This window comes from Pelobates fuscus, chromosome 3, assembly GCF_036172605.1.
Source record: "Pelobates fuscus isolate aPelFus1 chromosome 3, aPelFus1.pri, whole genome shotgun sequence".
NCBI classification, from domain to species: domain Eukaryota; kingdom Metazoa; phylum Chordata; class Amphibia; order Anura; family Pelobatidae; genus Pelobates; species Pelobates fuscus.
Genome location: NC_086319.1, coordinates 241,487,780 through 241,512,922, shown reverse-complemented (window position 1 = coordinate 241,512,922; position 25,143 = coordinate 241,487,780). Strand labels below are relative to the sequence as shown.

The window sequence follows — 25,143 nt, the reverse complement described above, 5'->3', positions numbered from 1 at the left end:
TGTGGTTCCTTGTGTGTTTCCGTTCAGGGTTCGACTATCCCTTGTTGCGGTGGGTGCGGTAGAGTGGGTTCGGGCAGTTGTATCACTCGGGTCGTTAGGAAGACGGGGGTTAGTCGGGGGGGGAAAGAGGGGGAGGGGGGTCTGGGTTAGTCATCTGTCAGTCGTCTTCTGTCATCTGAAGTGTGTGTGTTCTGAGTCCTATCTGTCTGTGTTGTAGTGTTCGTCAGTGTCGGTTCTGATTTCCAGTTGGAATCCCTCCTTTGCTGTCTCTAGGATCCAGTACATCCATATGTCCATGTAGTTCGTTGAGGTAGTATTGGCCGTCATGGTCAGCTCCTCTATTGTCCTGAGTTCCTCCATTTGGCTGAACCAGGTCGTGAGCGGGGGTGTCACAGTTTGTTTCCAGAATTGGGGGAGCACTCGTTTGGCCACATTAAGTTTTCTAATGGTCATGGATTTTTTGTACTTAGAGTGGGGAACTGAAGTGTGGTGCAGTAGCATTGCTGCCGGTTCCAGGGGGGGTGGTGTGTCCGTGAATTTCTCTAGCATTTTGTGTATCCTCTTCCAGTATGGTTTGATCATCGCGCAATCCCACCAAATGTGTTTGATAGTGCCTTCCTCTTGTTCGCATCTCCAGCATAGTCTGGGGTGGTCTGGATTTACGTGGTGGAGGAGATGTGGTGTCCTATACCAGTGTGTTAGCAGCTTGTAGGCTGTTTCCTGTGTTTTACTATGTGTGGAGCAATGGTGTGTGAGGTAGCAGATGGATTCCCATTCCACATCTGTAAGCGTGTTGCCGAGGGCAGCCTCCCATTTTCCCATGAAAAGGGGTGTCTCAGATGGGATTTCTGATTGTAGCATGGAGTATAGGAAGGACACTCCATGCAGGAGTGGGTCTGGGTGTGAGCAGACCACCTCTATTGTGGTTCGGTCTCTGGTGAGTGCCGGTCCCTGTGGCAGAGTGTGGACAAAGTTGGTTAGTTGGGCGTACCAAAAGTGGTGCATAAAGGTCGCAGGTGTATCCCCTAACATATCTGTTAGTTTTTTACATTTCCCTCCTTGAAGGATGTGGTGTAGGCGTGGGGATGTGTCTGGGAGGATGTCTTTAAGGGCTCTTGGGTCTAGTCCCGGGGGAAAGTCCTTGTTGTGCGTCAATGGCAGGAGGGGGGAGGGGTACGATGACATGTTCCCCTTCCTTGCGGCCCTCCTACACACTCTCAGGGTATGTTTCGCATATATTGAAATTTCGCCCCATTCGGCCGCGTCTCGGCCCCAGGGAAGTCCTGAGAGCGGTCTGCCTGCCTCTGTCTCCTCCACCGTCTTCCAGAGTTTGTGCACTCTGTCCTTAGACCATTCCATTACTCTCTGTAGGTGTGTGGCTATGTAGTACAGGTGGAAGTCTGGGAGGGCTAGTCCCCCTTTGTCCTTGAGTCGCGTCAATGTGGAGAATTTCATCCTAGGTCTCCCCCCATTCCATACATATCTAGTCATTTCTTTTCTGAGTGAGTTAAAGAAGGGGCCTGGAATTACAATGGGAATGGCTTGGAGGAGGTATAGCAGGCGTGGGAGGAAGCTCATTTTTATGACCTGAACTCTCCCTAGCCATGAGATGTGCGAGTATGACCATTCTCGCATGTCTTTTTGGAACGTTTGTAGTATGTCAGTGAAATTGCCTCTAAACAGGTCTCTGCTCTGCTTGGTCAGCCAGATTCCTAAGTATCTAATTTTGTGTTTGGCCCATTGAAAGGGGAAACTACGTTGCAGGGGGTCCGTGCGCGTGGTGGGGACGCTAACGTTAAGAATGTATGATTTACTGTAGTTAATTTTCAGGTTAGATATGTCTCAGAATATCCGCAGGTCTTTCTGAATGTTCGGGAGGGTGATTTCGGGGTTGGTCACCACAAAAAGAAGGTCATCTGCATACGCTGTAAGCGTCTAGGGTCGGTATCGGGTGCTGTGTCAGGTATTCTCGAACCGTGTCACGGAGGCGCGCCTTCGCCAGTTCGGTGTGGGTCAGCGTCATGTCGACAGGTCAGGTCGCTATTGATAGGTACTGTGTGGGTGTCCGTGTCCTAAGTCTCTGCGGTGTGGGTGGTCTCGAGGTGTCTCGTGTGCTGTAGTCAGTGTGTGGTTGGGGTGTCAAGGGGTGAGGTGGAGTAGGGTGGAGGGGTTAGGGTACTGTGGGAGTCGTGGAGGTTTCCTGGGACCTCCGGTGGGAACGTCACGGTCTCGTGACCGCTAGGTGTAGACGTTGGGGAGTCTCAGTCCGTGGCACCACCAGTGATGCACGTGGGTTGCTCACCTTCTGGGTGATGTCTTGCCTACTGGGCGTTGGTTGGGTGTCCGGGCGTCAGAGTTGGTGTCTCAGTGGTATGCCGGGTCCCGTGTCATCCCTGTTCAGCTCCTTGGTGATGACTCAGTGGGAATGTGTTCGTCTTCCCCGCCTCGGGGTGTGTTGGCTCAAGAGCGGGCATGTGTGTTTCGTCTATGTGTACGGCATTTTTGATTGTAGTGATGTAGTAAGGCATAAACAACAACATTAACATTTAGATTCACATCAAAACAGGTTAAAACAATTAACTGACCGCTCAATCACAATTCAGGGCCGTACATATTCTGCCCCCATCCCTTAGTTCCCCAGGTTCCCGCTGGCCAGCCTGTCCCTCGTGCCTTCGAGTTGTGTTCCCTACCTCTTTCTAGATGCGAAGGCTCCCTTAGTGGGGGTCAAGGTGTAGGTATTCCTTTCCCAGGGTCATCGGCCTCGCTGTTGTCGTTCTGGTTGTGCCCACTTTAGTGTTCCCCAATGTGCCTGTGCCTCCCTCCCACTGTTCCAGGTAGTGTGTGGCTGCTTAATGAGTGGTACTGGGCTAAGTGTCCCGGCTTCGGCTGCCTCCCCCTGTCTTCAATTGTTCAACCGGTGCCCCGCCGGGGGGGGGGGGGGGGTGGGCTTCCCCCAGTTCCCCTTGTCACAAGTAGAAGGATCAATTTATGCGTGACCCCTATTCCCCTCCGCTCTCCCCTTGTGTTATTACAAGTAGTTCATAATCAGTCCGGTAGGCTACAGGGCTCTGCGGGGTCGGGCCTCTGTGCCTTCGTTGCGCCCCATTGTGCCTCTCCGCTATTGTAACTAGTCGTGTCTCCCTATGGGAGGTATACTTGCGATTCAGAGGGGTCAACAAGGTGTGTCCAGTGTCTCTGGTCTCATAAGTCGGAGAGGGTAGTGTCTATCTAGTCCACAGTTGGTATCGGGTGGGTCCCTGGGATGGTAGGCGGGTAGTGCACGGTCCTTTACATGGTGCCCGAAGGGCGCGTGGTCTGCTGTCTCGTTCTTCTGTGCCTGGTGGGCTGCTGCGTCTGGCGGTGTACCTTGGGTGAGAACGCGTAGAAGGCCATCGGATCCGGCCATGACACTTGTATATGTGGTAGTTGTAGTTCCCGTACAATGTCCCTTAGGTCTCCGTCGTTCTTCACTGTGAAGGTGCCAGTGCTTGTGGTGATTTGTACTCCGGTGGGGAAACTCCACCGATACCTGATCTTGTTGGTCTGTAATATAAGTGTGAGAGGGCGCAAGGCCCGGCGGTATTCTAGTGTCGCTGGAGATAAGTCCGGGTACAGTTGTATTTCAGCGCCATTGTGGAGGATTTGTCTTTTATCCCTGGCCTTTCAGGATGTCTTCCTTCACTTAAAAATGCATTAAGCAGCACACAACATCTCTTGGAGGGGACTCCGGCGGGCCTCTTGGTCTGAGGGCCCTGTGTGCCCTAACAAATTCGATAGGTGCTGTGTTCGGCCTTTGTAGAAGGGTGTTAAAGATTTCCGTGAGGGTGTCGCGTATTGGGGTGGTCTGGTCTAATTCCTCAGGTAGGCCCCTGATTCTGAGGTTCTGCCGCCTCCCCCGGTTGTCTAGATCCTCCATGTGGAGGGCCATTTGGCGTAGTTGTACTTCTTGCCGCTGTATGATACCCGTGGTGGCGTTCTGCGCCGATTTGACATGGTCACAGTCTGCCTCCAACTGTGCCAATTTATGTTGGATCCCCTGCATATCCTCCCTTAGGGCATGGAGTTCCCCCGCAATAGATTTATGGAGGGCGGCATTTGCCTCTTTAAGGTCGATTTCCGTGGGTAGGTTGCTTATTAGAGATGCCCAGTCTGGCTGGGATGGGGGTGGGTCGGGTATTTGCTGTACCTGTTCGTGGTGTCTGCCGCGGGGTGAGGTCGGGCAGAACAGGCCCGAGGATTCAGAGTCACTAGAGGCCTGGGAAGCATGGTCTGCCTGGGTCATGAGGTACTGGCGCATGCCCATCGCTTGAGACCCCCTCGGGGTGTTGGCGGCCGCTGCAGCCTGTTGTGGTTTGTTTGTTTTGCCTATGTTGTGCGGATTGGAGCTGGTGAGGCGGGTAATGGTGCCGAGCCTGCAGGGAGCTCCTGGTTCACGTCGCCATTCTGTCCGGCGTCCAAGCCACGCCCCCGAGTGCATTTATTTTTATTGAGTGATCTACTGGCCAGATGTTTATCAGACTGATCACCACATTGCATCTCAATTTATATTTTAAGAGGAACCTGTGTGGAATTCAGTTTTGAGATGATTATAATGTATAATATTTTACTTTATTTTGTGTGAACTGACACGTACAATTAGTTTGGAGTGTTAGCTGCATGAGAAATGTCAAAAGTTAAAAAAAAACAAAAAAAACACGAAAGATAAATTAATAAAAACTGTGAACTCGTATGACTTGACTCTCCACCAACAACTGTACAGCGAGGGTAGAAAATGATGATAAAGCTTGACATGAAGTGATCCTCCTTGGTTAAATAATGTTAGCAAAGTATTTATTCCGTAAACATACGTTTAGGTTTTGCTAGTTTCCAAGTACAAACCTGATACCTCTTCAAATCTATATAGGACTACAGTATCCAAAATAAGTGAATATTCTACTGTAACGTTTCCTGTAACTGTGCATTAAATAGTCTTTATTTAATGACTATGATGATTTTATTACATAGAGTCATGACTGAGTTGGATGTAATTTTCCAGCCATTTCTTGGCTCTTTGTTCTGCATTGCAGTTCCATTTGAAATCTGTTTGCACCATTTAATTTGTAAGTGATTTAGTCTCTGCAGACGGATGATTCTGTTGTGAAATGCACTCCCGATGATTCCTTCTTTCAGTGTATAGTGGTTGAATAGATATGTTTAAATATCAAAGTTCATTCTAATTCAAGCAAGGCCTATTTACATTGTATGTGAATTTTTTCTCTGTATTAATGAAGTTTATACTTTTATTCATTTAATACTGGATCCTGAATGACAGACTTAATAAAATGCTCCTTTTAAATACATGCGTTCCTGTCTTAATAAACCTTGTAGCCCAAGTCCCAAGGGATGTTTACGTCCTGGGCGAAGTGGGTATTCTCTCTCAGATGTGCTAGACCACAAGTGTATAGACAGACAACCGAAAAAAGGAATACTAATGATAGTGTAGTAGACTAGTACAGGAAATATGAAGCCCTATTATCCGAGGATCAAGTTATTTACTACTGCAAGGCTGGAGGGTTCATGGCATGCTCATCATGGATTACTTTCTATTCGCCACAATTAAATTGTGACTGCTAGTGCTTCTAGATATATAATTTTATTCATTTAAAAAAATTGGGACTTTAGAATTTTTAAGTTCTTGACACTGTGCGGCTCTGAAACAATTTGGAAAAGGCAGTTCAAGCAGCCATAACCAAAAAATGGTGACTATGACTATGCTGACATATAATTCTGCAATATTGCCTGGCCTTATGGGTTAAATATTTTTGCAATGCAAGTTCTGAGTTGCCAAAATGATGATATTACGTATATCTGGATTAAAATAAAATGCTAAGCGAGAGAAGTTTTATAGTAATGTATTGCAATTTCTTTCCTTTTGCTGTCTTGTATTAGTGAGGAATCATTTTAAATTCAAAATAAAGGGATTTTCCAAAATAAAGGAAAAAGTCAGTGTGCAATTGACCACCCTCCCAACCCATTAAGAAAAATAAATAAAAAGTAAAATAAATAAAATGGGATTTTCTTTCTCCAGATACTTAACAAAAAAAGCCAAACTTAAATTGTCAAATTGTAAATTGGTGATTCCAAGTTGCTTAAGTTGCAGTGACTTACAGTGTGACTCTGTACTAACTATAAACAGTGTCACACAACGATAAAACAGTCTATCTCTACCACTCAGTTTGTGTGAGTGGCAATATGAGAATAGCTAATTAGCTAGGCAAGAGAAACCTTTTTTTTTTTTTTTTTTTTTTTTTACTGAACTAAGTAAACTTTTTCAAGTGCCCCTGGCAGTAGCTAGCTAGATACTCAAGAAAGCTAAACCTAGTCTTACATTAGAATCAATGACCCAGGTTATCTCCCGCACAGGCACAGCAAGGGTCAGTTACTGTTGGTCTTTATGCCTCTGTAGCTGCAGTCAAAGTGTCTGGGGAAAAATCGTGCTTGGAAGTATAGATTTGTTTTTTTCAATTGCTTCTTCTTTTATCACTCTTTGGTCAGTTGTCACTTGATCACATCTAGTGCCTGTCCACAAACGATCAATCATCCATTTAAAAAAATGTGTTTGCTACCTCTTGACTGGACAATAGATTCAGCCTACATGATTGGACAGACCTTCTGCCTTCATGGCAAACTAAACTGCTTTTTTCCCTTCACCAAAATAGATCCTCTTGTCCATTCCATTCCCCATTTTCTGGTGCCAGGAATTCTGAATAAAAAATGGAAACCAGCATGTTCATGCTTGTGCAATTTATTTCGAGATTCTGGCAAATGGTGGCTTGGAAATCGAAATTTCAGTTACTTACCCAATCAGATCAAGTCCTAATTGCAGTTCGCCTGAAATTAATCAGCAAGTCTACTAATTTCTATGTGTGCCACTATCAGATGGTCTGCTCTGTTTTAGTTTCTATATTGTATCCCACGTATACAGAAACACATATTAACTATCCTTGTCCACATCATAGGCACTTCCCTGCATCAAATCTGGATTTCAGTATATACATTGCAACTGTAAATTTAAAGTGGATGCATATAAGCAAATCCTTTAAACTTTTCTATCAAAATACCCTTAAAGTTAAAAAATAAATAAACAATGAAAATAATACAAATATATAAATATCTATATTATAATTTAGTTCCCTGGTACACTGTATTCTTTAACACAAATTAGGTACATATCCTGATTGTGACTGAAATTCTTGCATCTGCAATTTAAAATAGGAAATTCCCTCCCCATCAGCTATTGTTTAGAGCACATTTTAAAAGTAATTATGTATTAAGGTATAAGAACTAAATAACACATGCTTCCTTAAAATGTAATAATGGCTGCAAAAGCAAAGTCCTGTTTCTGACTGATTTCTTCTGATACGTTCTAATTAATGCATCACACACCATAACTGTGGGTGTCACATGTGTATAGTATTAGATCATTGAGTAACATTATAGGAAAAGATCTAAGTTTAAAGGGAACCTCCAAATCTTAAAGGACCACTCCACACGCATAGAGCACCTCCGCTTGCTGAATGTTCTATCCATGAGGAATATCCCATAAATATCCCATAATGCGCAAATACTCACAAATATATTTGTGTATGAAACCGAGAAGGTTGCACTCAACTAACATTACAAGAATGATGCTACGTATTATAAGTTTATATTCAATATTGAAGTAACATAGAGGGTGAAAAATAAATGTATTTTTAATAGTTAATATATGTAGAACATTTAAAATGACTTGGGGGGGGGGTATATATATATAATATATGGCAAAGTGTCAGCTTTTAGAGAAATACAGCACTCCTAGTTTAGTTAAGTGTGTTAGAAAATATTATCCTATTTAGTATAATTATCACTTCATAATGCTTAAACTGCTTACATGAAATGTGAGTGATGCCCTAATATACTGATCTTTCTGATCCTACTCAACGAGCATGAAATCTAAAATGTGTTCCCACAAGTGGTAATTCTCAAGATGACTAATTTGACATTGGCTTACAGATAAAGATTATGGAATTAAAGATTAATTAAAGTGACACTGTAGAAACTACAACCATTACATCTCACTGAATTGGTTATAGTGCCAACAGTACCCTGGTGCTGTCCCACCTTTCACTGTTAGACCATTTTTGTGCAGTTTAACATTTGATGATAGTCCCTGTCCACTCACAGCCTGCCCCCAATAGAAGTGTGACCAAGGCAGAGATTACAATCTTCCATAGCCATACCAGTTAGTACCAGGAATTGGTGCCTGTGATAGGCTGAAAGCAGTCAGCTGACCATCACAGCCGCCCATTGCTTCTCAGGCTTCTGCTTCCTCCGTAGTCAAGTGCAACACAGAGAGAATGTCATACTGGGGAATCTTTTTTTGTAGCATTAAAACCTTAAAATGGTTTAATATTTAAAGGAAGATGCCAGTGGACTGCAGAGATTATAACTACTTCATTGAAGCAAAGCCGTTGGTATCTACAGTGTCCGATCTATATATGCTTAATGGAATCTACTTTAAAATGGACTTTACCTGTTTTTTGTAAGACACTTTGTTTTTTCTAACTGATTCATTGTATTTTGCATCAAATGTCAAATTGTAGTCAAAAATCAATTCACAAATACAGGGTCTTTATCAGAAAGCATTTGCAAGGTGATATCATAAGCAAAACATATTACTGGTCTCATAGTGTGGTTGGGCATAATGAGAATGCCATCAAACAGAGGCGTAACTAGAAACCATGGGCCACTGGTGCAAAAACTGCCCTGGGGCCCCCCGTAAGTTTACCCCTCTCCACCCTCCCCCCATACGTCAACTGCCCCCCTCCCAAATGTTCCCTCCTCCCCCCACACATGCAAACAGGTACATACACACACAAATACAGTCAGACACACACATACATACAGACACACAGGCAGACATAGACATACATACACACATACAGACAGACACACATTTAGAGATTCATACAGACACACATACCTTTCCCTGGGGTCCAGTGGCTCAGCCTTATGGGAATCAGAGTTCCCAGTCACTTCCTCCCAGCATCTGACATCATCAGAGGGGGCCCGGTCACGCTGTGAAAGTGCTGACTAGGCCTCCTGGAAATATACAGCATCGGGTGGCCGTAACAGCATGGACCCCTTCAATGTGGCCCCCGGCAGTTACAATGCACGGACCGGGGCCACATTACATAGACGGCGGGACCCGCAGTCATAGGGGTCTCTAGGGCGGCTGGGCCTCCTGTAGTGATGGGCCTGGTCGCAGTTGCGACCCCTGCAACCGCAGTAGTTCCGCCACTGCCACCATGGTTGCAATCTAGTTTAGGTCAGCAACCCAGAAAGACACAGAAATTATGAAACCAGCAAATAATCCACCAAGTTTCTGTTTTGAGACTCGTGGTGTGGCAATATTTGTGGCACTCTAGTGGGTGCCTGATTCTTTACATATTCTATCTACAGAGTTGGTTACTCTTACCCACTTTGTCATAAGATTTTATTGAGTGTCACTCCTGCGCTTCAAAGACTGTGCTTCCCATATTTTTCTTGATACATACTGAATCTCAGTACAATAGTGCTTGGCAAAGTCTGTACTTCTCAGACCAGTATAGATTTTGAGCCCTGAGCAGGAATTTATGTTTTTAATTCTTAGCCCCACTATCCCCCTGCTACACCTAGGGTTGTTCTCGCCATTTGTTGTAAATTCTAACTCGGAGTTGAATTTCTAAATATATATTTAAGTTCTCTAACTCCCTTTGAATGAGATCAATGAATAAAATTGAAGATGCATAGTAGAATTGCAACTATAATATCTAGATAGCAAACAAGACGCAAAGGAAGCTAAACTATATTTGGCAAGAATAAATTACACATCTGCATATATCTGTTAAGTTTTGATTTTGGCAGATTTGAAACGGAAAATAAAACTCCACAAATGGGAAAGTAATCGCACTGAACACATCTAAAATTGTTTTCAAATTGTAGCCTCCAAGATGATTGCATATAGGTCATTTTTTTTTGTATGTGAGCTGAATGGTTTATTCAGTCAACCAGAAATGGTGAATAATTAATCAAGGAAGTTATACAGGCTTAAATAGTAGGTGTGGAAACTTTTTTTCAGTTTCTGATATTTTTAAAGGTCAACAATTCTCATATAACTGATGAAACTATATGGGGCAATTCGGAAAGGGTCACTAATAGCAAGGAATGCTCCAATTTTAAAACACTTTTTTTTATTTTTTATTATTATTCTTCCACATGTATTTCAATAGAAGTTGTTTTGTTGTGTATTTTGTTTGTGCATCCATCTATGCTTTGTGAAAAGTAATACAATTGAATATATTGTAAACCCTAAATATTCTCTATTTTAGGGGACCCCCCTCGGGCATCTGCTTGGCTTGGACAGTGTGGTCTTTATCTTGTAATAATGGTCATAGAGAAGACTGTAATAAGCCTTGTCCTGCTTGTTCCAGGTTGGACAAAGGTAAAGATCTATTTAAAGTAGGTTTTTGAAAAAAATATTTCAAGTGTAATTTACTTTAAGTATGTAAATAGGCTAATATTAATTTTACAGAAATTATATAAACTAAAGCAAACACAAATGGTTTTTATTTATTCATTTTTTTACTTAGCGGGATACATTTCTTCTAATGTCCTGATCTGCTAAAGGATGTGTATAATTGCTGGTGTCTATGCACTGTGAGCAGTAAGAATGTATGCAATGCATTCCTTCTTCAGGGTGGCATGTCAGAATATGTAAACTAGCATTAAGCTGATGATTTAGTTATCTTTGGTGGTCCAACTCATTGCACCCATTGTGATTTTTCAAGTTCTCATTATATAAGCACACTACAATTACACGTGAAGACAAGTACAGTTTATCCTAACCTACTCCTGGAGGAAAGGTAGTTTGGTATGTGAAAAATACATTTCAGTCTAAACTGTGTGTTTTCTTTGCTTCTTATAATCCAACTGAAGAGTTTTGATAAAGTGAGACTGATGATCAGATGCTTGTACAGGCCTAGAAAACAGATTGACATTGTGTGTTCCTTATTGCACTACTTACTTCTACTTGCATTAGAAACCTCCTTTGCACCAGAAAAAATATGAATTATTCCACTGGAAACAGAGGTGACTAAAGATGTGCACGTCCCCTGAATGCAAATTACTTAGCGTTTTTGGATGTTGTGTGTCATTTGAGGTTTGGCAGCTGCACGTAATTCCGAAGGTCACGGTGGAGAACATTGTCTTCAGGTTTAAGTGTAGCTTTTACCCTACATGAGTTGCTGCTAGTTTCAACAGCGCAATGAATATATCTACTGAAGCTGTCATTCAATATTTTGAGAATTACAAAATTCCTGTAAATGAACACTTTAGGATTTTAAAGCTACACCTGTTTTTGGCTGTGAGCATTTAAGAGATAGAATTACTTATATTCTACACCGCAGCGCACTGGTCTCTATGGGGAAACTCCGCTTCTTGGCTGACATCTTCAGTCTCGACGATCTCAGCCAATCCAATGCTTTCCCATAGGAAATCATTGGGAGGCCAGTGCGCGTGCACTGGAAAAACTCCACACTATTAATCAGAGGGTCTCTGAGACCAGCTGTTTGAAAAGTTTCACTCTATTTCCTCCATGTGTCAATTTTTTTTTTAAATTTTAAATATATGTTTTTCTTAGCAATCTATTTTGTTATAAAATACATAAGGAAAAGAAGGGTCTACATTTCCTTGTGTATATTGGTAAGGTTGACAAACCTTGACAGTGGGCAGAGCTTAAGCAAGTTTTTATTTCAGTTGCCAATCACATTTACCAATAATCTATCAGTAGAATCATTCCAACAAAAGGGAAAACAGCAGATATCATGGACAGAGGAGATTAAAATGTTTGTACTCCGATACTGAGATCTAGCACTAGTAAGAGAAAATAATCTAAGTAGCGGGAGGTTGCAAAAGGTGAGTATAATTATTAAGATACAGGGGTCAAAGGAAAGAAAAACAAAAGGAAAAAAACATGACAGGACTGCTTTAAAACTGGGCTTAACTCATGATTTTATGTCAAGACACGGAGGCTCATATTGCTTAACCCTTTCTTTACTGTCCAATAGCAGCACAGAATAAGACAGAAAAAATAGTAACCATAGTGATAGGCCACACCCATACCAAGTCCCAGTATAATAGTCAGCACGTCCCCACACATTTCCTCTTTCTTTGCTCCTCCGACCAAAGATAAGTACATGACAAATTTTCTCTCATACATACTACTATTCTCTTATTGATTTCTGGTTGTTTATAGGAGTTATTTATTGTTATTTGAACTTCTACTACTCCTTTTGTTGATAATTCCTGTCTGCTTTCATTTATCCAGTTATTAAGGAATGTTTCTGTGTTTTATTACATGCTTGTTTTATACTATATATTATGTTGGTTACCTTTGAGCCCAGGGTTCCAGACCTTCCCTATGCTTTATTCTGTGTGTTATCCATGCTCACTTACCTCCTTTGACTACTAACTTATCTCATTATAGCTTTCCTCACTACCCTTTGGCTCCATCTTCTCCTTCTCTCCATTTATTTGGCGCCATTTTGTGCCTTATTTTCCATCCTGTTCGGCTGTTTTCGTGTAAGAATTATAACCAATTCTGTAGATTCTTCATGAACACATGCCGTTCACCTGTATTTTCTACACTTAGCTTCATTCGTCTGTTTTGCCGCGTTCGGCTAATTTTCATTCAAACTTTTAGTGCATTCGCCTGTTTCCTATTCATTACTTTCATCTATTTATCCCATTAAATTAGTCTATTTTTAGCCGAACGTTCGGCTGTTTTCACTTGACGAATTGACTGTATTTTGGCCGCGAATCTCGCGAGATTGCCGGCGGCCATTTCCTGACTTCCTGTCTCTCTGACTTTGTGTGTGTTCTCTCCCATCTGCCGGTCTGGACCCTGGTGAGCTCCCTATCTATACCCTCTTAGGTCATACTAGTTTAGGGTGATTAACTCCTGCTAGTCTCCTCTGCTCTATTTAGCTTTATCCCATACTGGTTATATTGCTGTTTAAGTTTTTTGTTGGGGGATATCTCACAGCACTACCATGCCCAGATCTAAAGTGCCTGCCAGCCCCTCCTCCCCTAGGGAGATGGACATGCCCCAGGGTTTAGATAACCCATTTTCCAATTCTGATCCTCCTTCTGTTGGGGACCCTATACCCCTGTCTGATGAGACAAAGTCCCTGGCTCTACAGCGCTCAGTCTCTGACGCTATTGTGGCTGCTATGGGCTCCATGTCCTCTGTCCTCTCCCAGACCATATCACAGTCCTTACTTGCACGCCCTTTGGCCGCAGAAGGTTCGGACACGCCGACACGCTTAGCGCAACCGGCTACTGATCCTATAGGGGAGGCACCCAAAAAGGCTACTGCCAAATCCAGGCACTCAAATCTCCCTGCCTCCAGAACCAACATGACTGGTGTGACTATAGCCACTCATGACAGCATGCCTATGTCATGCAAGAGAGCCTTTCTGCGCCAGGCAGAACGGGCGCGGCAGTGGAAATGTGTTAGAGCACAAAAAGAGAGCGACTCCGACTCAGAAATCTGGTCTAGTGAGGAGGCTGACGCTGAGTCTGTGGATGACTCTGATTATGAATTTTGTGGGCAGAAATCTGGCCCTTTTGGCCCTGCTCACTCCGCGGTGGTTGCGAGTGGCCCTAGGAGCGACTCCCCCGCTACTGCGGGCTCCACCCTCATGGATCCATCCGGGGAACCCATGTTTGACCCGGATGCTCTCCATCATCTGAGGTTGGCGGAATGGCTCCCGGCGGACCATGTGGCACGGTACCTTAAAAACTGGGTACAACGCCCCCTCAGTAAGGCGGCGCGTAATAAACTTACGGCACAATGCCCAAGACCATTGGTGCCTAGCAAAGTCTGTGAGACCCCTGTAGTGGACCCTAAGATGACCCAATTCCTCTCTAAAATGGGTTGGAATCCCTGCAAGGGTGTAGATTCCGCACTAAAATTGTGCCAAGATAAACATCTTGACATATTTGGCCCTTTGGATAAACTGTTTGATCTGGCTGAAATCGCCAGAGCCAAGAACCGGCAGGTTAACCCGGAGGAACTCCGTGGTTGGGTGCAGAGGGCTATCTGCATTGCGGGCAGTGTAAACGCCTCCCTGTCCATTGAAAGGCGTAAAGCCATTCTGTTCAAAATTGAACCCAAACTGGCCAACCTCGCCCTCACAGAGGCAGGCAAGGATGACCAGGGCCTCTTATTTGGGGACTCTTTTATGGAGGACCTGGGGTGCTTCGTGGGTGCATTCACGGCCCTAGATAAAGCCCAATCCTCCATGAAGAGGGTGTTTCAGGGGCGGGTCTCTACCAGGGCCGGCAGATTCTGGGGTCATCTGTCCGGCCGCTCCAATTACCATGCCCGTGGATCGGGACGAGGTGAACACCCTACCAGGAGAAGAGACAGCAGTCTCCTTTCTTCCCCTCTCGTGGAAGGCCATGGCGCTCCAGAGGCTTCAGAGGGAACCCCGGTTCCAGACGCCCTTACGGTAAGCTTACATCTACCTCATGTTTCTTCCAATATGTGTGTAGGGGGCAGACTCCGTTATTTTTTCCACACCTGGTCAACCATCACCTCAGATGTCTGGGTTCTGACCACAGTTTGGGGGTTTCACATCGAACTGGTCGACAATCCATGTCACGTACCCCCGCCTCGCCCTATTTTGCTTTCTACAACCGACCGCGCCTTGATAGACGCAGAACTAACAGCCTTCCATGCAAAAGGGGCGATAGAGCTGGCCCCGGTGTCCTCCACAGGGGTGATCTGCAATATTTTCCTAGTGGAAAAGTGTAACAGATGGTGTCAGGGCTGTCCTAAAAGACTGTACTATTATTGCAATTCGTGTGTTATTTTTGTTCCTATGGTTAAAATGTATGTGGGATTCACATAATTGTTCGGTAGTTTCTATCCGTACTCCATACGAATGTAAACTACCCAACCAATAGACCACCTCAGAGAGAAGTGTGTACCTTATTAATCGTTCACACTTCTCTAACCGCAGGTTAATTGGTACTTTAGTGCGGTATCTGGGTGGCCGCTGTTCGGGATACGAACACGTGGCGGCAGCCATCTTAAGCACGAACATTTCAGCGGTGTTTGGTCATCGAGTGTCTGGAACTCAAATCGGACACTCGATCACCCGAACACCGCTGAGACCTCCATAGCTCCGTAACTCACGAACGGGAAGGCTAATCAGTCTCCCGTTCGGTAGTTTCAAAGTACCGAACAAGGGGATTCATACGAATCCAAGATTAACCGTGGATGGCAGTATTTAATGTGTATTTTACCTCCCGAACGAAGACCGACCGCAGGGCCAAAACCTATGGAACGCTTTTCGGATACCACCTAGTGTGCGGTCGGTCAAATTATACCCTCCACCTAACTCCCGAACCACTGGACCGATCTGGGTGATTTTTGGATATGTTAGTCACCCAGATCAGGGCTACCAGGGGGTACCCTCAGGATTATTGTAACTACTTGTTTTAGGGTACATTCAGAACTGGGGGGAAACTACAGTATGTGTAATGGGATTAAGTGTCATACTGAGGGGAGGAGATGTGTGGGAGGTAACGGTTATACTATCGGATACTGTCCTAATTAATGAGAATCCCTCCCTTGCATGGGAGAATGCTTTATAAGGAGACTGTGTGGTTTAAAAGTCAGTTCTGCTTCTAATGCTGTGTGTTGTCCAGTTATTGGGAGTGCTGTTGGATTATTTTGTCTGCTGGAATCACTACTCCATGGATCTATAATACTTGTTCCTGAGCCTCACTGGGATCTATAGTGGAGTTAACCTGTGGAATATCAAGCCTCCGCTACAAAAAGAAAGGCGGAGAAATGCTCCCTGTTATCAATCTCCATGCCCTAAACACCCTGGTGCGCTATCGTCACTTCAAAATGGAGGGCATCCACCTCCTGTGAGACTTACTCCTTCAGGGAGACTGGATGGCAAAGTGGACTTGAAGGATGCCTACCTGACGGTCCCAGTGGCAGAGTCTTCCAGGGACCGGTTACGTTTCCTCTGGAAGGGAGACACCTGGCGCTTCACGTGCCTCCCCTTCGGACTGTCATCAGCCCCTTGGTACTTCACGAAACTAATGCGCCCGGCCATGGCTTGGCTGCGCAGTCGGGGTGTCCGGCTAATCGTCTATTTGGACGACATCCTCATCATGGCACAGGATCGTTCAGTCCTTCGGAAGCATCTCCAATGGACAATGGACCTCCTCTCCCACCTGGGTTTTCTCCTCAACTGGGAAAAACCATGCCTGTCTCCTTCACATCGCATGGAGTTCCTAGGCTTCACGGTGGATTCCGAAGTGGAGTCACTGAGCCTCCCTACCTCCAAGATACGGACAATCTGCAAGGAGCTGCGCCGCGCTTTAACACGCACCCAGCTATCTCTACGCCACCTGGCATGAATCATTGGCCTTCTGGCAGCATCAATCCAAGCGGTGTTTCCAGCCCCGCTCCATTATCGTGCCCTCCAGCGCCTGAAGATCGCACATCTTTGCGGGGGGGGGGGGGCGTCCTATGCGGACATGATCTCCCTGGACTCGGAGACTCGAGACTAATTGACCTGGTGGATCCACAACCTCTCGGCTTGGAATGGCAAGGCCATCTTCGGCTCCCAACCAGAGTTCACGGTGGACTCAGATGCCAGTCTCCACGGCTGGGGTTCCCATTGCAACGGGGTGACTATCGGGGGTCACTGGTTGGCAGATGAATCCCACCTCCACATCAATGCTCTGGAACTCCTAGCGGGTTCATTCGCGATCCGGAGTTTTGGGAACGAGACTGCCAGCTCTTGCATCCACCTGTGCATGGACAACATCTCAGCAGTCCGCTATGTCAACCACATGGGTGGCACTCAGTCTGCAATCCTGGCCCGCTTGGCGAAGGACTTCTGGGCCTATTGCTTGGACAGGAACCTAGTGGTCCAGGCAGAATACCTCCCTGGGCTCCACAACACTCACGCAGACTGGAGTTCACGCTATCTGTCGGACAACAGCGATTGGAGATTGGATGTGGGAGTATTCTCCGCTATATTATCCATATGGGGTCCTTTTGCCATCGACCTCTTCACGTCCAGGCTCAATACCCAACTACCCCGGTTCTACAGCTGGCGCCCGGACCCAACCGCAGAGGCAGTGGACGCCTTCCTACAAGACTGGACTGGCTCTCTCATTTACGCCTTTCCTCCGTCTGCCATGATACCTCGGGTCCTGCTCCAAGTTCGACACCAAATGACCGACCTGATCCTACTAACCCCATTCTGGGGGACCCAATCCTGCTTCCCACAACTCCTGGAACTGGCGGTAGACGTGCCCAAACTGCTGCTGTCTCTGCCAAACCTCCTCCTGGACCCATCGGGATTTCGGGAGTCCCTGGGAAATCCAAGGGGTTTCGGACGCAACTCGACGCCTCCTGGCTGACGCATGGGCTCCCGGGACTAGACGAGCATATAGGACCGCTTGGAGCACTTGGACTGGCTGGTGCCTGGCTCGGAACTTGGATCCCGTTTCTGCACCTGTGACTGCGATCCTCCTATTCCTGACTTCGCTGTTTGAAGCTGGTCGGGCATATCGCACGATTTATTCATACAGATCGGCCATATCCTCGGCTCACCAAGGATTTGACAGCTACCCAGCAGGCCAACATCCATTAGTGTGCCGATTACTTAGGTGCTCACGCTTAAAGGGTTAAGCAATACTCGTCTCCGTGTCTTTCATAAAATCATGACTTTTCGTCATGAAATAGCAAAATCATGTAATTTACTTGTTAATCTTACAATATTGAGCTCTGTAGCCTGATGTCACAAGGTTAACAACAAAATACTCTCCTCTTCACATAGTTTTCAATTACATCACAAGCTGAAGGTTATTGGCAGCCAAGTGATGATGATGATGATGATGATGATGATGATGATGTTGCTAAGTGATAGATGTATAATTTACTTATGGAAATTGCAATGGATATTTTCTTTAAGGCAGTTAAAACAGTCATTCCACGCTCTCCTATGGTCCTAGCTGCCCTTATTATTTCCTTATCTATAATAAAACACTACTTAACTATGTTCTCTCTACTATTTTTCTGTCTTACCCTCATGTCTCTCATTAATAAAATCTCTCTACCTTTCTGCTTACCTGTCCCTACTGACACCATCTTCATTGCTCCTGGTTTACTTCCCTCCTCTCTCTGCTCATCCCATACACTATACTCGTACCTATACACCATTTCTCCTACAACTCCTTGTAAACCATCAAAATACAGACATTCAACCAAAACATTTAAATCCTACTCCCACCTTCTCTTACTTTCTATGCTTCTGCTCCTGGCAGCTGGTGATGTCTCTCCAAACACTGGTCCCACCTCTACCTACCTAACTTGTGTCCACCTTAGAAACCTCTCCAATCTTATATCTATCCCATGTAACTCTCCCTTTAAACCCTCCTTCCATTCTGCCCTCCGGAATGCATGCTCTGTGTGCAACATAACTAAATCTACTTACATCCATTACTTATTCACGCTTCCTTAACTTACTTGCTTGAACTGAAACTTGTCTCTCTCCGACTGACACAGCTACCCTTGCCTCATTATCCTATGGTGGTCTACAGTTTATGCACAACCCAAGACAGTCTGACCATAAAGGTGGTGGTGTAGGGTTTCTGCTTTCACCCCATTGCTCCATCAAACCTCTACCCACCCCCTTCCCTCTTTTTCTCCTCCTTTGAAATTACTCAATTCGCTTATTCAAACCATATCTGCAAACATTGCAGTTATTTATCGGCCCCCTGGCTCTTCTCGTCTCTTCCTTGACCATTTTGCTGCCTGGCTTCCTTACTTCCTTTCAAGCAATATCACATCCCTAATTCTCAAGGATTTCAACATTAGCATAAACCCACCCTTGTCCTTGGTAGCCTCAAAACTTATTTCAATTACCTCCTCCTTTGGCCTATCACAGTGGGCTAATTCTCCCACACATGTAGCTGGCAATACCCTAGATCTTATTTTTTCAAATGCATGCTCAGTCTCCAATCTCTGTAATACTCCATTTCCGCTATCAGACCACCACCTCCTATCATTTGTTCTTGAGTGCCCCCATACCCAATATCCTCAACCTAACCCCCCTCAACTCAGGAGGAATTTGAATTCTCTTGATGTCCAGCAGCTATCAACTGGAATCCATTCTGAACTCTCATCCATCCCTACCCTCTACTGTCCCTCTCTGGCTATCTCCTCATATTACGTTACCCTCACCTCTGCCTTGAGGCTGCAGCCCCACTCCAAGCACGCACCTCAAGGAGGGCGCACCTCCAACTGTGGCACACTAAGTCAACACGCCACCTGCAGAGATGATCCCGTTCAACTGAACGCTGCTGGAGGAAGTCCCGCACCTTGTCAGACTTCCTTTGTTCTAAATTAATTTTGTCTTCGTATAGCACAGCCATCACCCTTGCTAAACAATCCTACTTTTCATCTCTTGTTAGTGCATGCTCACACAATCCCAGGTGTCTCTTCAACTCTCTCCTTCGGCCACCTCAAGCCTCCCTTCAAACTGACTTTTCGGCAGATAACCTTGCATGCTACTTTACCGACAAGATTGAACAGTTAAGGAAAGAATTCTTCCCCCTTTGCTCCTCCCTTTCGCAACCACACATCAACCGTACCTTCTCCCAAGCTACAGAACAGGAGGTGGCTTTGCTTCTCCTCTCCTCTCATCCCACCACCTGTCCGTTTGATCCACTAACTTCCCACCTTATCAGATCTCTTTCCCCTTGTCTTGTACCATCCTTAACACACATCCTAAACTGGTCTCTTTCATCTGGTGTTGTCCCTTCTCCCCTTAAGCATGCTACTGTTGAACCCATCCTCAAAAGTCCATCCCTAAACCCATCTTCCACTTCCAACTATCGTCCCATATCCCTGCTTCCTTTTTCCTCAAAACTACTAGAAGGACTTGTCTTTACTCTTATCACTCACTTCCTAAATTCCAACTCCCTCCTCAATCCTCTGCAATCTGGATTTTGCCCGCTCCACTCTACTGAGACTGCTCTTATTAAAATTACAAATGACATAATCACAGCTAAATCCAAAGGCCATACTAATTCTTCTGCTGCCTTTGACACTGTTGATCATGGCCTCTTTCTACTAACTCTTCAATCTCTTGGTCTCTGTGACACAGCCCTCTCATGGTTCTCCTCCTATCTCTCCCAACACTCCTTCAGTGTCTCTTTTTTCCAATGACAACTCCTCTCCTTATCCTGTCTCAGTTGGAGTCCCTCAAGGTTTAGTTCTTGGTCCCCTTTTGTTCTCTCTCTATACTGTCTCTCTTGGCAAACGCATAAATTCAAATGGATTCCTACCACCTGTACCATGACAACACCCAAATATACCTCCTCTCCCCTGACCTCTCCCCTGCTGTCCCCTTTCTTACACAAGATACTGCCAAGCAGCTTGTTCATGCTCTAGTAATTTCTTGCATTAATTTCTGTAATTCCCTCCTAATTGGTCTCCCCAGTAGCCGTACTGCCCCCTACAATCTGAGATGAATGCTGCTGCCAGGCTGATCTTTCGCTCCTGTCACTCCTCTCACCTCAACCCCTTGTCAATTTTTACACTGGCTTCCTGTACCCTACAGGTGTCAATTTAAAATACTAACACTTTCCTATAAAGCCCTAACCACCTCTCGGTCTCTCCGTTCTACTGGTGACCTTCTCCTGTCTGCTGCTCGCACCCTTACTGAAAATTCACGCCTGCAAGACTTCTCACAGGTGTCTCCTTTCCTTTGGGACAGCCTGCCTACACCTGTCAGACTCTCCCCTAGTCTTTAAACCTTTAAGAAGTCCCTCAAAACACATCTCTTATGGCATCCAAGGGTAACTTCTATCTCTTAAACCTTCCTCTCGCTCTCTCCTATAGGGCAACACTCCACTCTCACCTCCAGTTCTGCTAATTTCCCACCATGTCTATTTGCTGTCTCCCTCAATACCCTTCCTATTGTGTTTTTTATACTCCACCTCCTTTAGACTGTAAGCTCGTTTGAGCAGGGTCCTCAGCTACCTATTGTTCCTGTTTCTTTTTGTTATTGTCTCATTTGGTAAATTCCCCTCTTATTGTAAAGCGCTGCGGAATAAGATAGCGCTATATAAATAATAACCAATAATAATAATAATGTGTACTTATGTTGTTGTTTTCTCTTATTTTGTAGTTGTGCATATTTGTCCTTTAATTGGTATGATCAATTAACAATGAGTAGTTAAATGTTGCACACATCAAGTAAGGTAAGGCGTTTGTGGTGTTTGTTCTACTCATGCGTACAGATTTTAAACATTTCGAGGTATTTGCTATAAAAGTGTTTTCTCTTCTTTATCAAGTCCTTTTGGGTGCTGAATTTACAAGCAGGGTTATTTACTATAGTGAGAAATTCTGGGAAGGCAACATTAATTTAAAAAGTCACTTCTGTTTTTAATTTGGCTATTTTGCTTTTGCATTTTAAATTAACTTTGAAAACCCAGCAATTGTAACTTTTGTGAATAAGCCTGTTGTAAGTATGGAAGAAAAAACCTTAAAGAATGTTTTTTTATTTTTTTATTAAGGCAAGGAAATGCAATGTGTTAATGTACCTGCTGGTCATTAGTCTCACTTTACAGTTCATTTTCCAGCAAAATCTATTATATTACTATGTATGTGTGTTATCCTTGCTGTAAAACATATTATAGTATTGTTATACGGGGATTACAATAACTCTCCTATGTACCATGGACTGGGAAATGTCTACATTGACAAGATTGTTTGTACAATGTCTTTCTTCTTTTTGCCGCTTCTGTACAGCTTCAGGAAATCATATTAAACTACATTCCAAATCCTCAGTTGGAGCTCGTCCTGGTGATGTTGGTGGTGCCTTTTATAGTCAATGTAAGTCTGACTCATGATGACGCCAATTAAAGGCCTTATTTAGATTCCAGTGCTAACAGTACATTAACAAAGTGTCCTCACAACTGCTATAAAAGCTCTATCATGCCATTTTTAGAATATACTTCGAATTACCATTAATCTCTGGGTTTTATTGGGTTAAATCATAGTTCTGTTTACTATGCTTAGAATGAATCAAACTCCCTTGCAAACAATCTGTTACATTTTGCCGTCTCTTGGCCCTGAGAACAGAGTAAGTAAGAAGAAAAAAAAATACCTGACTGGGCAGAGCAAAACATCATCCTACTTAACTCAAATTAACAAGAAAGTATTACTCTGGAGCTAATCAATACAATAATGGAGTTTTCACATGAATAGAATATTGAGCCATTATTGTGTAGTATTGTTCTGCCCACTCATTCTCACTCTGGCTGCGAGTGTGCATATGTTCCACACCCACCCAGGACTGAATATCCTATCAACATCCCACAGGTATTCATTGGAATGCTGCCAAAGCATTGTAGGTTCTTGTTACTTGTCCATGGTCTTTGGCAAGCCTGTGCTTAATGGGGAAAAGCTGCCACATGCAACCAAAGAAGTTATTCTGGATGTCTCTCTATCTATATATAAATATACTGTTACTTGTTCAGAGATTTTATTGATGTTTTAGGGTTTCATAATATGAAATTACTATTAAAATAGTTTAATACTGCTGTGTGCCAACTGGAGTATTAAGTTTAACGTGATGATCATAACTGTGTTTTACTTATAGGCTATAATGTTTTGGGTTGTGGACAGCTTAATAATGAAAAAGTACAAAAGAGTGGAAATTGATGAATCTCTGGAGAATAGCGTGTTTACTGAGCCATCTCTAGCTCCAACGGATGAAGAGGCACAGGTAAGATTACAATCTGATTGGGGCATATACCTTGACTTTAAATTGTGCATATTGTACATATTGTGCTTGGATCTCCAAAGCTCAGCCCCCGATAGGACGACTGTTATGTCTATGGTCTAGTGCGGTGTTAGGCAACCTTAAGCCCTCCAGATTTTTCCTACATCTCCCATAATGCTCTTGTAGCCATAATGCTGGCAAAGCGTCTGGAGAGATGTAGTCCACGACATCAGGAATACCGAAGGTTGCCTACCTCTGATCTAGTGGTAAAGTTCCTCATCCTATACATTTGTATGGCATGTTCAGTGGTTGGCAATATGTTGCTTTACTAAATGCAGTTTTGATAGTTTTTTTTTTTTCTCAGTTCAATAATTTCAGCGATTCTGGCAATAGACAATATTTTTTGCTGCAATAAATGGTTCATGGTGCATGGTTAATTATCTGTGCAGTCTTACTTGTTTCCACCCCCAACATCTTGCACAGGCAGATAACTCTATCCACGTTTGTTCCTGGTCAATCTGTTTCTTGGTGAGTCATTCATGAGTGTGTTTTTTTCCAACTTGAACATCCAATTACAATATTGAATAGGGAATAATATAAATAATTATAATGCTTAGTGTCAGTGCCCTTCTGGACAGCTGCCTCTTTAACACTTTGCTACAGATAACTCTGAAAATTGAGAGAGAGAAGGGCTTTATTGCAAGCATCTGTGAGCACCAGCATGGCTGGATTTCCTATTGGGTAAAGTAGGCACCTGCTTACATGATTATGTCCTGTAGTGCCCAGGGCTCCTGTTTTACACACTTCTAATGTACCTTTTTAGAGCAAATATTTTTACATAAATATACTGTCACGATTACTATATGACCCAACACACGGAACTATGTAACACACAATGAACAAGGACAACGTATACCGGACCTTGGCCATACTAATAAATACGTAATAAAGAATGGTCAAAATACTAGCCAAGGTCAGGGACACAGAAAGACACACAACGAGGAAACAAGCCAAAGGTCAAGGATACCAGAAATAAGGGAAAGTCAAAATACAAGCCAAAGTCAAATACCAAAAAGAACTAGAACCAGAACGCACTCTCTGACAACCAACTAGTGGAAACCATGACAGGGCACTGACCAAATGCTATTTTGAGTTTAAATAACCCTCCTAAGGTTATGATTAGTTAATATCCTTTGACCTCAAAACGTGCGTGCGCATCGTTTGCACGTCCGCACCATCTTTGTTGAGGACATAGAGGCGGGGCTATATTGCTTCGTGGGACCGCAGTGGCCGGTGTTCATTATAGCGCCGCACCGGTCGGGGATCGCTCTACGATGGTGATTCATTCAGGTAAGTAATTTATTATTTTAACAGCGTGACCGCAGCGATCGGATGCGGCCACACTGTATGGAGGTGAGGGGGTTATGACATATACAAACTAAAATAAAGCAAGAACTGTTAGTCAATTATGTAATAAAATGTTTATAAACTTACTGTAAACTTTGTCAGTTTGCTTTCTCAAGCACACCTCTGATCTAAAGGAGTTTCATCAATACTAATCCACTTATTCTAACTTCATGAGAACTAGCACTAGTCATGAATAAGAACTGTAAATGCTCATAACGTTTGCAAAGAAAAAGCACAACGGATGTTGATAGCCAGGGAAATAACAAACTGATATATGCACACACGCAATTTTTAAAACGTAATTTTTCTCTTATAAAATCTCCACCCACACTCAGACACACACACATCAGATACTCACCATATTTAAGCTATGGAGTTTGTGGGCCCATATCAATGGCTTACTGTCAGGAAATGTATTTTCCTTCCCACATCAATCACTAATGCCTTCTGTCACTTACCTTGTCCTAGCGCTGATTTCCCTCTGCGCTGGCTAGGGGTCCACCTTTGCTCCTCCACCAACATCAGCCGGCAGCTGAGACTTAATGAGCATGCACTGATTTCAAATCCTAGGCCTTAGGAAAATTGCAGTGTACCCATGTTTCATCAGGTGCATTATCTCTTGGATATGATGGTACAGCACAAAGGTTTTACTTCTGTAATACTTTGAATGGTTAGGAGTACCTTGCAGTCTAAGGAGTATCGATAAATACAAATTTGACCTGCCACCATCGTGGTTGGACAATAACCGCAGATAATGAATATGCATTGTCCTTCAACAACACCTTAAAAATACCTGTTGGATACTGTATATTACTGGTTAGTCATGTTTGTATCCTCTCTGAAA

At 44.0% G+C, this 25,143-nt stretch overlaps 1 protein-coding gene across 2 annotated transcripts in view; it reads left to right on the top strand.

Moving 5' to 3' along the window:
* The window catches only part of LOC134601042 (store-operated calcium entry regulator STIMATE-like), a 105,113-nt gene that overhangs the window by 78,688 nt on the left and 1,282 nt on the right, over positions 1–25,143 (top strand). The window contains exons 5-7 of one of the 2 annotated variants that reach the window (XM_063445457.1): positions 10,389–10,501; positions 21,917–22,000; positions 22,770–22,895. In XM_063445457.1, coding sequence (XP_063301527.1) covers positions 10,389–10,501; positions 21,917–22,000; positions 22,770–22,895 — 323 coding nt within the window. Of the gene's footprint in view, positions 1–10,388; positions 10,502–21,916; positions 22,001–22,769; positions 23,385–25,143 lie in introns of those variants that run through there. The other variant, XM_063445456.1, reaches the window with a different exon arrangement.